Source organism: Musca autumnalis, unplaced genomic scaffold (assembly GCF_047663935.1).
Source record: "Musca autumnalis isolate F117 unplaced genomic scaffold, ASM4766393v1 scaffold_3, whole genome shotgun sequence".
NCBI classification, from domain to species: Eukaryota; Metazoa; Arthropoda; class Insecta; order Diptera; family Muscidae; genus Musca; species Musca autumnalis.
Genome location: NW_027411866.1, coordinates 173023238 through 173039688, shown reverse-complemented (window position 1 = coordinate 173039688; position 16451 = coordinate 173023238). Strand labels below are relative to the sequence as shown.

At 34.6% G+C, this 16451-nt stretch overlaps 2 protein-coding genes across 9 annotated transcripts; one reads left to right on the top strand and one right to left on the bottom strand.

Annotated features, from left to right (window-relative positions):
- Positions 1-1463: 1463 nt before the first annotated feature.
- On the bottom strand, positions 1464-15753 carry LOC141398229 (uncharacterized). 8 transcript variants are annotated; one of them, XM_073975499.1, is made up of 5 exons: positions 5139-5254; positions 5012-5076; positions 4903-4963; positions 3838-4228; positions 1465-2740 (listed from the first exon to the last, which is right to left on the bottom strand). In XM_073975499.1, the coding sequence occupies exons 3-5, from the start codon at positions 4917-4919 to the stop codon at positions 2390-2392; spliced, it is 759 nt and encodes a 252-aa protein (XP_073831600.1). In that variant the 5' UTR covers positions 4920-4963; positions 5012-5076; positions 5139-5254; the 3' UTR covers positions 1465-2389. The 8 variants fall into 8 exon arrangements, with proteins under 8 accessions (XP_073831601.1, XP_073831600.1, XP_073831599.1 ...); XM_073975498.1 differs by having other exon boundaries at positions 4903-4957; XM_073975495.1 differs by lacking the exon at positions 5139-5254 and adding an exon at positions 15719-15753 and having other exon boundaries at positions 1466-2740; positions 4903-5076.
- RpS10b (Ribosomal protein S10b) lies at positions 9822-10782 on the top strand. Its single transcript, XM_073975386.1, has 2 exons — positions 9822-9893; positions 10152-10782. The coding sequence occupies exon 2, from the start codon at positions 10153-10155 to the stop codon at positions 10624-10626; it is 474 nt and encodes a 157-aa protein (XP_073831487.1). The 5' UTR covers positions 9822-9893; position 10152; the 3' UTR covers positions 10627-10782.
- Positions 15754-16451: the final 698 nt, after the last annotated feature.

The window sequence follows — 16451 nt, the reverse complement described above, 5'->3', positions numbered from 1 at the left end:
GAGAACTCGATTCTGTAGGGCTCATTTCTTTACATTATAGGTGTCTATGGAAAAATTTAAAGTTCTAAATTTAACAAAATTTTCCTTTAAATTATATTTTTTTCTATAGATAGCCGGCCTTCGGCCGGGGATTTAAGACTTTCTTCTATGGACAGGCGCAAATCTCGGGAACGGGAACACATTTTTCTTTTAAATTATAAATGTTTCTCAACATAGCCGGCCTTCGGCCGGGGATTTAAGTCTTTCTCCTATGGACAGGTGCAAATCTCGATGACGGGAACAAAATGTTCTTTTAAATTATAATTTTTCTATAAGTAGCCACTTAGGGAAACCGGGTTGTCGAGATTCTGAGAGCCATATCTCTGGATCCAGGGAAGGTATTACAACACATTTTGAAAAGGTTAAAGTGTGAGCTACAATCTGGCTTCTAGTTTTTGAGGGTTTTATGGAAAAATTCGGGTCCAAAAATCAGTTTTTGGGTCATATCACCTGACCACCTGAAACTAACCCCGTCATATGACCACTTGTTAGATAGGTATTTCCATAAGCTTTCCAATGATACTCAATAGTATAGCCGGGTCTAACCCGTGTTTTGTACCCGGACTTTCGGGTCCAATAACCGGGTCCGTCCCCCAAGAAAATTATGGGGGTTATCATGAATGAAATTTCCCCGTGAGTTTTGTTTTTCCGCCGTTGCAACTTAAGGGAGAAAGTGAAAAAATTCACCGGGAATTGCCGTTCATGATAACCCCCTATACATTTCCGTGATCAGCACAACAATATCTACCTCTGGAAAAATTTTCAAAAAAATCGGAGAGTTTTTACTAAACTAGAGTTAAGCCTTTTATTCTATTCATAAAGATTAATGGTCTGTTCCAGTACTGCAAGAATCTACTAACTTTTACTATTTTTTCCGATAACATAAAGGAAAAAATTTTATCGTAGTAAAAAATAGTAGCTTCTTGCAGGTTCTGGAACAGACCATAAGTTTGCATTAAGTTCAGAAAAAACGTTCCTCGGAAAAAATTGTAATTAGAATAGCTCTGTTCCAAAACAAAAAAGTTTTTAAAATTTTTACCACTTTTACACATTTTGCGTTCCCGTACACAAAATTTATATTAAAATCGTTTACGACTTTTACCACTTTATAAAGTACGGGAACAGGCCAAATGTTATTTAAGTGGCGGGCAAAAAAGTCGTACACAAGTGTGTACAAATTATCATTGGTAAAAAGCTTTGTGTATGTACATACATATGTTTCTTTTTATTTATTGATTTTGTTCAATCCAAAACAAGGCACATTAAATAGGTAATGGATTCGATATATTGGGATATGTTATGTTGTTCTCTATATGGAAATTACTTTAAAACAATTGGGGGTTGACAGACACTTCACATTGATCCAAAACATAAACAAAACTAATTACATTACGAAGGCACATGATACAATAGGTGTGTCTTTTTACGTGATAATTTGTAATAATTATTACGAAATGTTACTAAATGCTGTCTTTTTACACAAAAGTTCAGTAAAAGAGAGCGATGTGAGAGAACAATTTTGACAATTGTTTGCTGAGAAATTGCTAAAAGTTGCTGAAAGAATTTTTCCCAGCAACATTTAGCAAGTTCGATCAGCTGTTTTTTAATCATCTGCTAATGGTCAGCTGCTCAATGTTTATCTTATTTTTGTGGAAAAATACTATAAATATTACAAATCAGCTATATTTATTGATTGTTTTATTAATATATTAATTATTTTTATTTATTTAGCTTAAAATTTAAGAACTTTTTCATTTCTTTGGAGTTAGTTTTTCTTTCATGCATTGGCGCCAATGTTTTTGTTTTGGTTATCAACTGTTATCTTGCTAAAGTTTACTAAATGCTGTCTTTTTACTTTTTTCTCTATTTTCGTATTAAAGAGTAAAATCTCTCTTACTCTCTGAAAAGAAGTTACTGAATAATTATTACTGAAAAAGTAAAAAAGACACAACTAATAAGAAGGTAGCATTATCAGCCCAGCTGATGGTAACATAATGTGTCAATTGCATTGAATTTATGTCAAATTGTGACATCTTATGTTACCAAAAACGGCAGTTGCTGCTACCTTCTTATTGTATCATGCGAAGGCATCAATATGATACTATTGGTCTGTTCCAGAACTGCAAGAATCTACTATTTTTTCCGATAACATAAAGGAACAAATGTTATCGTAGTAAAAAATAGTAGCTTCTTGCAGGTTCTGGAACTGACCATTTATGATATCAAAAATAAAATAGTAAAACATTATACATTCTTGTAGTTCTGGAATAGACCATAAACCATGTTTACATTATGACAGTTGCATTTGTAGTTGCTGTTGCTGCATAAACTGCTGTTGTTGGAGTTGCTGCTACTGCTGTTGTTCCTGGGAACCATTTCCCCCAGCACATCCGCCCTGCTGACCACCAGCATTGGCATTGTTTTCTCTTTGTTTCCTTCGCTTGATAATTTCAGTCATTATTTGTGGATTTTTTTTCAACAGCTCTAAAATTAATAGGTGGCTTTCATTGGTGGGACTGTCCTTGATCTTTTGCATCATTTGCTGCAACTGCTGTATATTCAATTGATTGTTAAGCGGAACGTTTGACATTTGTTCTGAGCCATCAACTCCTCCAGAATTGGTGGGATGCTGGCCTTGGGGTCGTAATCCTGCACCAGGACCTGAAATTCCGGGCATTTCCTTAGAACCTGCAGCACCAACCTAAAATTAGAAAAATAAAAATACACTTTTATTAGAAATGTTTTCGTTATGACTTATCGTATGGGTTTGAGTGCATTACTTGTTGTTGCGGCATTAGGTTGCATCACCTGATTTTGATTGGGTTGACACTGGACTTGATTGTCATTTTTGTTGTTAAGTTATTAGTCATAACCATGTGTCCCACATTACCAACGCCACCAGAAATATCTTCACAAATACCCCCCTCTTCTAGACTTACCCCCTGTTTTTGTAACTTATTTTTGTTCGTCTATTTTCGTAATAATTTAGGCATCCATGGCTAAGCCCCCTGAAGCATACATACCTAATTTTTCGTATACCCGTTCCATATATCGCTAAGAATTCCCCATTTACAAATCAGCGCTCTACATTTTCGCTAAAACGAATAAATCGATCTACAAAATTTGACAATTCGTGTGAGAAGAATAGAATTTTTTACAAAAACAGGGGGTTATAAATACTCCCTCCCGGCGTATATTTTGTTCGAGCCGTCTATAAATAACCATTCGGGCCGTCTCCAAAGACTTCTTTCGGGTCGTCTATAAAAACTCTTCTCTAGTCGTCTATAAAAACTCCCTTTAGTCAGTCTTTAAAGACCTTCTTTCTATTTATGTCCTTTTTTATGTAAATTTTAATATTAACAATACAAGACCTTCTTCGGATCAATTTAATAATTTTAATCGACTATAATACCACCTCCAATTAAGACTTTCTTCTAGTGGTCTATAACGATCTGTGGACTTCCCAGTTGTCGTCCATTCAATTCAACTAGAGTCTTCCAGTCTGTACGTCTAATAAAATGCTTTTTATATTCTTCTGAAGTCTACGTTGCGGTGTTTCCCTTTTCCTCCCTTATAAAGAGTCTCTTGCTCCCTGCTCTTTTATAAAGACTCCATTCCTGCTCTTCTACAAATCACCATCTGCTTGTCTTTATATAGACTCCCAATGATGCTATTATATTCTGTAAACAGCAACATCAACAATTTTCAGCAGATAACCTCTTTAAAAATTGTTCGCTTTGGCTCCCCAGGGCTTTGGAGGATATTACATGAAGTTATGAAATTGTTACATGTACGTACTTGTCCCTGCTGAAACTGCTCTTCTTGGAGTTGCTGCTGAGGACAATCCGCAGCACCAACATCAGCTCCGGCAGCACCTCCACCTTGCTGACCACCAGCAGTGGCATTGTTTTGACTCTGTTGCCTTTGCTTAATAATTGCAGCCATTATTTGTGGATTTTGTTTCAATAGTTGCAACATTTGTAAGTGGTTTTCATTTGTAGGATTTTCCTTTTTCGCGAGTTGGTGCATCTGCTGTATAATCAATTGATTGTTTGGTGGAGCATTTTGCATTTGTGCTGAGCCATCAACACCTCCATCATTGGGATGCTGACCTTGGGGTCGTATTCCTACACCAGAGCCGGGATTATTATTACCACTTATTTGGACATTTTCTGGCATATTGTCTGAACTAAAATAAAAACAAGTAAGAACAGACTATAGTCGGACGGGGCCGACCATGTGATACCCTATACCACTAAACGCGTCTTCTTGGGATAAAGTTATAAGATGTGCATTAGAAATTTTACCAATTTTCACGCAAAAGTTTTGATCAATTTAACCCGCTAAATATTATCCGATCATACCGTTGACTTGCACGCTACTTCTTCATCTCAAACCAAAACTACGTTTAAAATTTCGCGCCGATCGGACTATTATTGCGACCTACAGAGCGGCTACAAAATCGAGCAAAAATTTTGTTTTTGGTCCATTTCATCCCTTTAACATTTCACGATCATCGCCAAAAACTAATCAGTTCTATTCTGGTCCAAACCCGACCTCCATACTAAATTTCGTGACAATCGGTCCATAATTGCGGCCTCTAGCTTGATTACAATTTTTAATGGACGGACAGACGGACGGACGGACGGACGGACACACATCGCTAAATCGCTTTATCTCGTCGAGATATGAAGTTTGGTATACCACATGAGGGGTCTACGACGAATATTTCGCGGCGTTACATGAATTTTTGGGAAAACAAACTTATTATACCCTTTTCCACATTGTGGTATAGGGTATAAAAATAAAAATACACATTTATTAAAATTGTTTTCTTACGACTTATCGGATTAAATTGCTTACCTGCTGTTGCATGGCATTGTGTTGTTTTATCTATTGAAACAGCAATGTGTTAATACTATAACTAAATGTTTATTAAGGAATGAACTTGTTTGTGCGGGAAAAGACTTAAGACTGAGTTCGTCTTCGCACGGCTCACAGAGCAGACTTATTTAAACTGTGACTCACGCCTACCTGCTTAAAAAAGAAAAAATATAATGGAGTTTTGTTAAGCAGTCGTTTAATAAACATCGTTTTACCAAAGGATATAATCCTCAAATTACTACGTTTTTATGGAGTAGGTAGCGAAGTAGCTACGGGATTTCTTTTAAAATAGTACAGTAAGTAAGCCATTCTGTTAGCATGTAAGATATCTATCCAAATAAATATGGCCTTTGGCAAAATTGAATTGAAATTACTACGTTTTCTTCGCAGGCGTACAACTCGTAAATACCTGACTTAACAGCTATGTATACCTAACTCACGACGGGACGTACACAAATATTCACTTTCCTACCACAACAATACGTTCCCAGCAAACCAAACGTCGGACGTCCGACGCGTCTGGCAATATACATATATTGTAAGCAAGTAGAGAGAAAATAATTTAATTTGTGAATCGAAAATTGGTTCATTTTTGTTATGCGTGTTGACGCATGATAGTAGCAGGGATGCACAAAGAGAATCTGACACATTTTCTCTTAAATATTTCACACTGCATTTTTGTTGGCTTTTCTTAACTTTTTATGTTTTAAAACTTTAATTGTGTTCAAAAATAGTAAAAGTTGCATATTGTTTAAAAATATTTATAAAAGTATTGGTCTGTTCCAGAACTGCAAGAATATACTAATTTTTACTATTTTTTCCGATAACATAAAGGAAAAAATCTTATCGTAGTAAAAAATAGCTTCTTGCAGGCCATGGAAGAGAGCAAATGTGTATATTTTTTATTGTACCTGTGTCAATTATGGCTGCGTTTAACAACCTGTTTTTGTAAAAAGTGTTTGCCCATTCGTTCATCGATTTCATGAACGAAGACAATTTGGTTTTCATAGCGGTTGATGTTTGTATTCGTGTGACAAACAAATGAAAGCTTGACATAAGTTGAATATACGGACTAGATTCGGATCGATAATAAAAAAATTTCGATTTAAAGGAAAATTTTGTTCGCGTTAGCCGAGATTTCTCCCTGTCCATAGGAGAAAGTCTTAAATATCCGCTAAATATGAAAAAATTCGATTAAAACTATCGTCGAAACCAAGGGATTTTGAACTTTCGGAGCCTATATCTCGGGAAGCATGGACTTCTTGCCCATGATATATATATATATATATATATATATATATATATATATATATATATATATATATATATATATATATATATATATATCAGGAAAAATGTCTAAAATTGTCTTTTTCATTTCAAAAAAATCAAAAAAAAATTTTGATACTACATCAATGGTTTTTGGTACATAGATTAAGAAAAAAATCAGCATTCCAAATCTGTTTTCGTTACTAACTTCGATCGTTGCGCGCAAAAGATATGACTGTTCTAAATTCTAAAAAAATCGCGGCTTAATATTGTTAGCTGTTATATCCTATTATCGTGAACTGAATTCGTAACCTTTGCGATGACGCAAAAAAAATCGCAAAGTCTCAATGGATTCGCGAAAAATCAAATTTGTTAAATAATTTCACGTATTTACAAACATATTTTTGAAACAATAGCGTTCATACTTACGAAAAATATATAAAAAAATTATAACAGCATCCAGACATTTTGAGGAGTAAAATGAAACCTAAGTTGTGAAGGTTGGAGCTATAGTATTCAAGTTATTTGCAAAAATACGAAGAAAATATTACGAAAAAATTAAAATCATATTATTCTACTTTTATTTTTTTATGGTTTTCTAGGAAAAGTTGGAGAAAAAATTTTTGAGTTCTTCGGCATTTTCGTCAAAATTTCACGCAATAATGATGATATTTCGTTGTAACAAATTTTTCGCTTATAGTTTTCCTATTGGATAATATTATTAGAACCTTATATCAAATCACAAGGAATTCCAATGGTGGCATAACGTTAAAATAATGTTATATTGAATATTACAACATTTGAGATGCATATAAACCGCGCAATTATGAAAATGACATGATGCGCATCCGATTTTCCAACACAGCGAATCAATCCCTTTTATTTGATGTACAGTTTGTCAAATTCTTTTTAGCGACCACGATGTAGCATCTGCTGCATATTAGGGTGCAAAATACTGTAAAATGGTCATAATTTCCGCGAAGTTCATTTACATTTTATGCGCATCCGATTTCAATAATCACCATTAAAAAATACATCATTCTATGCCGTTTCAATGCGATCCATCAAGAACCGTGGATGTAGCATAGCACTCAATTTTTAGAAAAAATCTATTATATCTCTGGATTTACGAGAGTTTTTAAATATCTGTTTTCGCGCAGTTTAAACACGCGTATCGAACTATTTATTTGAGTAGAACTGACACATCCAAAACGCGTTTTATTATGCGATATTTTCAAAATAGTTTTTTGCAAATTTTCGAAATTTGAGGGGTATCATATCCGCCGATCTAGTGGGCGGATTTTTACGCGTCGTGGCTTGTTAGATTCAGAACGCAAAAAAACTAAATTTACGCGGGTTTCCACGGAAATCGATTGACGTTTGTAAATTTTAAACCAAAAAAATAGGTTTTTGAGAAAAATTTACGCACAAAAATTTCGTGTTTGGGCGCAGATTACTGTGATCCTGTGAGGGCTACACCCTCATGTTATACATTAAAAAATGCGAAATCGCGAGTACTACAATCAAGTAATAAGCTTTTAGGGAAATCCAGCTGCGCGTCCCGATTAGAGCAAAAATTCAAAAAAAACCATTTTTCTCGTTTCAAAATGTCAGCATCCGTTTGAGGTAGATACAGTGGATATATTAAAAAATCATACATTAGAAACATCAACTCTGAAGTGTACTCTTTAACTTCTCCTTTGAGCATTAAGCTCTACATTGTGTTGTAAAACCACTAATTGGAAAATAACATAGTAAAACTCGTTTTTTTCAACGATTTTTTCCGATTTTTTTACATTAGTACGACCACAGCTTCCGCTCAAATTATTATTTTAAGAAACCCCTCGGTGAATCGGGCTAAAACAGTTTATTTTACCGAAATGCGGTCAAAAGTTATGGTATAGTAAAACTGATCGCGAGTTACAATGCCCCATACCACAGTTTCAACATAAGTTAATTTTCTACAAAAAGCTTGATATATATATATATATATATATATATATATATATATATATATATATATATATATGATCAGCACTGCAAGCCCTACCTGTGGTAAGGACATGGGCGTCAATTTACTTCACCCTTAATGTGCACGACAACTTACAAAGGAGTTCTGAAACAGACATATCCAGTAGTGAGTAACATTTTTGGATATCCGAGTGGAAATTTCATCACGATTTTATAAACTTGTGTACACTTCGAGTCATCAAAACTTAAATTTTTTAAAAGAAATGCGGATATCCTGGAGAGACCGCCATATTCTACAGTGGTAAATATTCTCTAAAATGTATGGGAATGACATATTCGTAAAATATACGACTAAAGGAGACAGTACGCTTCCAAAAATAAACTTGTTGAATGAAAAAAGCCAGCTCTGTTGGACATTACACCTGATTATTTAAAAAATCCTTGCCAAAGAAGGATATACGGGTGTATCCTTAATCAGGAGGGATATACTTTTACTGAATACTACTGAAAGTATTTCGTTTTCAATATAGAGTGAATATGCATCGATATTCTAATACAATCTTTCTGTATTCCCAAGTTTTAAAGGGGGGTTCTATTCAAATGAGCCAATTATTTACTTCAATTTTTGACTTTATTTTGTTTTCCTTTCATAATTCTTATACAAATTGGATTTGGATGCAAATGAATGACTAAGTTTCCTCCAAACACATGAAGCAAAATATAATAAAACTTAAAAACTTCATATCATGTATAATTCGAAAAAAATGGAGGTTGAAAAAATTTTGCAGTGGGGTTCTATTCAAGTGAGCGGCAGTGTATGTAAATGTTAACATCACTTTTTTTTATTTTTGTCCACGCAGCAACACTGTGCGTCGTTCAGACTTGGAGGAGGTTACATGTTATTGATATGAAGAAGTCTTTATGGGAAATAGTTTTTTTCTTAAGCTGGGTACACATTGTCAGTTTTAAATGTCAGCTTTGTTGTTGCGTGCTAGTGTGGCCGTTCAGTTTTGTTATTCATCATGCAACCACAAAATATTTTGTGGTTGCTGGACGGTTGGACAGTTATCGATAATTGCAAAACATCGTCATTCAAAACTGACAATGTGTACTGTACTTTAATGATATATTTTTTTGTCAAAAATATATATCCCTAATATACATATATCGAAAATATAAATAAATATATAAAATGTCGTACGTCCGTGTTTAGACACACAAATTTCTCGGGAAAGTAAATTGAGTTTTTGGGCAATAGGGGGTGGGAGGTTGAGGAGCTCTTTCCTCTCCGCTCTCTCCCAAAAAAACTCAATTTACTTTCCCGAGAAATTTGTGTGTCTAAACACAGACTACGGAATTTGACACTAACATTACAGCCCAGTTCAATCAGCTGTGTATTTCTGTTAACTTATGTTGTTCTACCATGCTTTAAATATATAAAATATTTAGTGTTTTTTCGTAATTTTTAGATTCACATCCCACTTTAAACTTGTTGTTTTTAAATTTGAAAACAATTTCTTCGTAATTTTACACATTTTAGGCTAATCTATGTGAGCATCCCTTAACATCACGGGCTGTGTTCAGTAAGCGCGTGCCTAAATAAATACAACCATGCAGTGCACAGCGCCACCTACCACAATATAGTAAAACTAATTGAAATGTCATCACAATGACAGCTGTCAACTCGATTTTCCTTTCTTTCCGGTGACTGCTCCATTAAAGACGCTAAAGTATGTAAAATTCCGTAAAAAATCTTTAAAAATCTATGCAATCGTATTTTTTACAATGTGAAATTAATTATTCATGCCAACAATAGTGAAAGACTAAATTTTTGCAAAATGTTTAGTGCTAAGTGCCAACGTTAGTTTGAAAACAAAACGACAATCTCAATTCAGATAAATAGTGATTAATGTTTACAACCAAATTACAAAATTTCTAAATGAGAATTTAACTAATTTACTGTGTGTGTGTGCTTTTTTTCTTTTTAGGATGTTTATGCCAAAGGCTCATCGCGTTGCTATCTACGAATACCTCTTCAAAGAGGGTGTTATCGTAGCCAAAAAAGATACCCATGCCCCCAAGCACCCTGAACTTGAGAGCATCCCCAACTTGCATGTCATCAAAACAATGCAGTCCCTCCACTCCCGTGGCTTGGTTAAGGAACAATTCGCCTGGAGACATTACTACTGGTACTTGACCAACGAAGGTATCGAATTCTTGCGCAGTTACTTGCACTTGCCCCCTGAAATCGTTCCCGCCACACTCAAGCGTCCCACCAGACCCGAAACTGTTCGTCCCCGCCCAGCTGCTGCCGGTCAGCGTACTGCTGATGCCAGCAAAACTGGTGAAGATCGTTCTGCTTACAGACGTGCTCCTGGTGGTGCTGACAAGAAGGGTGATGTTGGCCCTGGCGCTGGTGATGTTGAATTCCGTGGAGGTTTCGGTCGTGGTCGCCCCCAATAAACTACTACTAGTGGATATATGGTGATGGATTAGAAACATCATCCGGCTAGATGTAAATCTTTTTAATTTGATAAAAAGATAATGTTTTTTTCTATTTAAAAAATGATAAACAACAAAATACAAAAAAGATAAAAGGAAATCAAACATAAGTAACAATTCATCAGTTATTGAAGAAGGTGGACAGGAAGAAGGAAACAGTTGAATGTTAGAAATAATTAAAAAGTGGGAATATTTAAAATGTGCAAAATAGTGTGAATATGTGAAGGCCCGACGGCCCACTATGTAAACAAACTTGTGCGTGTGTTAGAAACTGAAGATGTGGAAAATACAATTTGAGTGTAATCGAAAAATGATTTTAAATGTTGAGAAGGGAAATAGTTTTCCAATTATTGAAGTAGAAACATTCAGTCATAAAGTAAACTATTTAAATCCGAAGAAACCGTAACAGTGATATTAACTCCGAATATAACCACATCCAAATTTGAATTGGGTGGGTCCCACGGAGAATTACATAGTATTATTTTTGCTTTTGAACAAGTCTATCTATGACAGATTTTGGCATAAGATGAGCTGACCAGCTATGCTTGGATCGAAATGAAATTTTTATCACAGGTAGATCTCGCCATCCTGATCACAAATATATATAACATTTGTTGCTAAAGTCCATACTTCCCGATATATGGGCCCTTGAAGTTCCAAAAATGCCTTTGTTAAAGACCAGCTGATAAGAGAAAAATTTTAAATTTAAAAAATGTTGTTCCCGTGCCCTAGCAGGCCAAAGGCCGGCTACTTAAAAAAAATACAATTTAAAAATAAATTTTGAGCATAATGCGTCAACTCAACTTTTTCCCAGATTTTAAAATAATTATGAGAAATTTTTGATTTGTGGGAAAGCAAAATGGAAAAGTGCTTATTTGGCCTTTCGACATTATTTAGAACGGTACCGCTCACAATATTGCCCAGTAATAGGCATATGCTACAATCGGCAGTATTGGCTCTCAGTAAATTTACCAGGGGAATCTTTTATGAATATACAGTCGAACTGCTGTGACCATGGTACAAAATTTAAAAATTAATTACCGCTATACATGAACAGGAAGGAACCAAACTGGCATTTTGGAGGTTATTCTGAATGAAAACTCCCCGTGGGTTTTGTCTCTCTGCCGTTTCATTCAGAACAACTCCCATTATGTCTGATTTTAAATGTACTTCCCACAACATTTCCGAAGGGATAAGTGAGACTTCTCTCATATCAATGAGTGAGTGCACGCCGATTCATATTGACTGTATGATATGGGAACCACCTTTTTTCGTCGAATCCGTCACCAGCCTTATCATTCCTTTAGCCTACCCTCGGAAACATTCTCTTCTTCTGGACGGAATCACATATTGCAAACATTATCTTAAATTGACACTAGGTTGTGCATATAACAAAAAATGGCTGACTTTCGTATCGTCAGATACTTTGCAGTTTTTAAACTCTGTCAATATATTTCAGTTACACACGTATGCATTGTTCCTCGAAAATGCAACTAAATGCATCAGAAATAAAAATGATACATGTTTCCTTTTTACCTGCGTTAAAAATGCACAATTGTGAGGTTTTGAAATGCATATCTTTGAATTTGTTAAGTTTTTAATTTTCACAACACAAAAACGCCAAGCATCTAACGATACGGAAGTCAGCCAATGACACAAATATGTCCATAATGAGCAAGATCGCAGTGTGAAGATCGATATTGGGGGTTATTACAGTTGGTGTAGTCGTATTCGTTCAAATATCGTAGGCGTACTAGTTTACATCTTTTATAGCATCATAGATCCGTAAAATATCGAAAGAAACATATTCATCATTCCCTGTAGGCCTATTCTGTAACCTTTTAACAGCTATACTCATTGTTTATTTTACAACAATTTCATTTGTTTGTTTTGTAGTTACAAAAACAAAAGAAATTTTAACAACTTTTCAATCGATAAAAGTTACAGAATAGGGCTACTGGTCTACTGGAATAAAAGTTAAAACATGATATACTAACAATTATATTATTTTTTACCAAAAGAATTCATTAAAATTTGATATTTTAGCTTTAAAGGACGAATATATTCATAATACCAATCAGTCGTTTCGAAATGATGTCAACTTGCAATTTTGGATACGACTACGCCAACCGTAATAAATCTTATTATTGTGTAGTCCGCCTTGGCGTTGGCTAAAATCCCTCACGAAATTGTTCTGGAGAAACGACCCCATATGTGGTGTCATAATATGTGAGGCAGTTCGTTCGGACTAGAAGAATCTTTCATGCATATGAGAGAGGTCTTCCCGTTTCATCTTCGGAGATATTCGTGGGAAATAGATTTTATTCTGAATGATATTTTGCTCTCAAAAAATGTATATCCGTAATGTACATAGGAAATAAAAATATCAAGGCAAGGTCTATTTATATGAGGTAGAAGTGACAATCAGCTATATTTTTACTTTTTCGTAAATTTGGTTTTCAAAATATAATAGGGTCTATTCGTAAACGTGTAATAATAATGATCTACGACAGTTCTGAATGCTTTATTTTTAAATTTTGATTGAATATTGTTCTATTTTAGAGGATTTTCAAAATGTATTTATGTTTTTGGAACTACTCTATTGTACCTTGTAAAAATTGCTTATTTTGAGTACTTTAAGCTGTAATTACGTCATCGGGGGAAGTCATAGGATCTTCATATGGCAATGCGGATATGCTTAGGGTGTCTACTATATAGTCCAGTATTCAAATATATAATATAAAGTTCATAGCGCCGATAATTCGGCCATAACCTAAAAATCATCATGAAGACTGCCATTGAAAAGTAAATGGCTTATGTGGTAATGATATCACTGGCAAATTATTTCCCTTTAGCAGTCTTCATGGCGATTTTTAGTTTATGGCCGAATCATGGGGGCTATGAACTTTATATTATATATTTGAATACTGGATTATATAGTAGACACTCTAAGCATATTCGGAGTACCATATGAAGATCCTACGACTTCAACCGATGACGTAATTACAGCTTAAAGTACTCAAAATATGCAATTTTTACAAGGTCCGTCGTATATTTTCTACATTTTTTTTTGATATAAGGTGTGTACGATAACTTTCCCAGCAATAATTACTCAGTCAGTTCCAGCAACCTCTCTCAGTGAATTTTACTCTCTCAAACAAGAAAAATTGCAGAAAGTTATCGAACACCATTTCGCAAAAACTTGCAAGAAAGTCAGCTGTTTCCGAAAATGTATGAAATTTGTTTTTGTTTCTTTTGATATTTAAACCAAACGGAACAAAAACATAAATTTTAAAATTACAGTTTACTTATTTAATGCTTTAATCCTATCCACAACGATTTAGAATATAAAAAAATGTGCAATTGTGAAATTTTCTTTGTTAAAAGTGTTAACATTCCGAGTTGTTTACATTGAACGGGTGATTAAAAGTCAGCTGATCAGACTTGCAAATTTTTGCGGAACAAATTTTCTCAGTCACAAAACTCTCCAAAAATCTCTCCAAACGCGCTCTCTTTTGCTGGATAAATTTGTTATCGAACAACATTCAGTAAAAATTTGTACGAATTTGTACAAATTATTGGGTTATCGTAAACACCTATATACTCACCATAACTATTGCAAAAACGATTTGTATCGAGCGTACAACATCTCCTTAATATATTAATGTCGAAAAACCCACAAAAATATTTTTTTGTATCCGAAAATAACGAAAGTCCGGGTTAAACTCTCAAAACTGATTTTGAACTATATCTCAAAAACAAGAGCTGATGGAAAAAACCGGGACCGGATTTGAAACTAACTCGCCGATTTCATCTAGAAACAACTGCAACTTCCATTGAAACAAAAGTCCTGTTGACCTGTGTAATTGGGCCATGCACATTATAGCTCCGTTCCAGTACTTTTTTAATGCTAAAATGTTCAAAAGAGAAAACCGTCAAAAACGAGTTCAACGCACACATTTTTCCTAAATGTACAGGAACGAAAAAATGGCAGAAATGTCAAAAAAACTGGAACAAATGTCAAAGTCGGCGTGTCAGCCAATCGGAAGCCGGCAAACATGTAGCACATTTTTGCTCGCTCAAATTTGTCGTGTAAAAAGTTTCTAAAGAGAGAGCCATTCAGCGCCATTTTTGTTCAAAGAGAAGTGAACATTTTGCAACTTCTTTGGTGTACGGGAACGCATTTCGGTGAAAAATGTTCAAAATGTGTTAAATGTGTAAAAACTTTTTAGTTCTGGAACGAAGCTTATGTTACCATCAGCTGGCATGATAATGCTACCTGTATTATTGTACCATGTAATTCATGCAAAATTACAAATATTTGCTTTGTTCCAGAACCTGCAAGAAGCTACTATTTTTTACTACGATAACATTTTTCCTTTATGTTATCGGAAAAAATAATAAAAATGAGTAGATTCTTGCAGTTCTGGAACAGACCCTTTAATGACTTTTGAACTTCCCAAAACAAGAAAACAAATAAGTCCATATTTACATTAGGCAATTTTCCTTGCGGCAATTGTCAATTTGTAGGAGAGAGAGGTGAGGCATATGGTAACCCTTTGCCTCTCAACACCCTCTCTCACCGACAAACTGACAATTGCCGCAAGGAAAATCGCCTAATGTAAATATGGACTAATTTTAATCATATTAAAAATTGGTCTGTTCCAGTACTGCAAGAATCTACTATTTTTTCCGATAACATAAAGGAAAAAATGTTATCGTAGTAAAAAATAGTAGCTTCTTGCAGGTTCTGGAACACAGCAAATTACATTTTACAAAATATTGAAGAATATTGCATGCGATTTGCCTCTGTTTCATATGTTTTGCCTCAGTTTCATATGTTTTGACCTTTAAATATTAAGGCGTTTTGTGTATTTTCAATTTTTTTCATAATTCTTGTTGGATATTGTGTCAAAACTTTTTATTTTCTTATACTTGAAGCATTGAAATATAAATAATTGCAAAAAATACCCAAATTGTCATTCAAAAAATATTTTGTCGGCTTAGGGAAAATCCTATACAGAATAAATCTATACCATTGTTATTAACTCACCAAATGTTGTCTCGAGAAAAACAGTTGCAGTCAGTTTTGTCCGCAGAATATATCTCAGCCTACAAAAAGAACAAATACCCATTATTTAATATAGCTTTTTTAATTTTTTGTCGAAATAAAATTCTTTTCTGCTCATACAAAAATGCAAGTACCATTTAGAATATACTTCAATATTTCTCGGGACGGATCCATTGCCTGCTACGTGCACAAAAAGTTTTGTAAATTTATGAGTTATCAGGTTTGGGCAAACCAATTTATTTGGGGGACAGGGTTTTTGAAGCGTTCGAGTCATAGTCTGGATTATTCGCAGCTGTCATTATTGTAGACAGCTTCTTCACTCGGTGACCAGCGGTCCAAAGAAAAAGGAAAAAAACTGAAGAGAAAGGGAAGCATAAAAATTTGGGTTTCAAGTTTTTTTTTTAATCTTTGCTACTTCGTGAAACACAGTGGAAATTCGATAATCCGCATACCGACAATTCGTTACAATCTTTCCGTTTCCGGTTATTAGAAATTGTCTCTTAGTACACGCCGGTCGGACCCGGCGATAAACAGTAGGTCCCATATAATTGAGCTAATATGAATCGTGGTGCGCTCATTGATATAAGAGAATGTCCGTTTTGTGATGTTTGTGGAACAATTTTTATTACACCAACTTACTCATATTATAGGTATTTGCCAAATTCGCATCTTTATGCATGGGACGGACATTAGCATAATGAGCATCTCTTTCTAT

Coding starts and splice junctions, on each gene's coding strand:
- LOC141398229 (XM_073975495.1), bottom strand. Junction 2,741..3,837: donor AGCAGTTTCAGCAGGGACAA/GTACGTACATGT, acceptor TTCTAATTTTAG/GTTGGTGCTGCAGGTTCTAA.
- RpS10b (XM_073975386.1), top strand. CDS start 10,153: ATGTTTATGCCAAAGGCTCATCGCGTTGCTATCTACGAATACCTCTTC.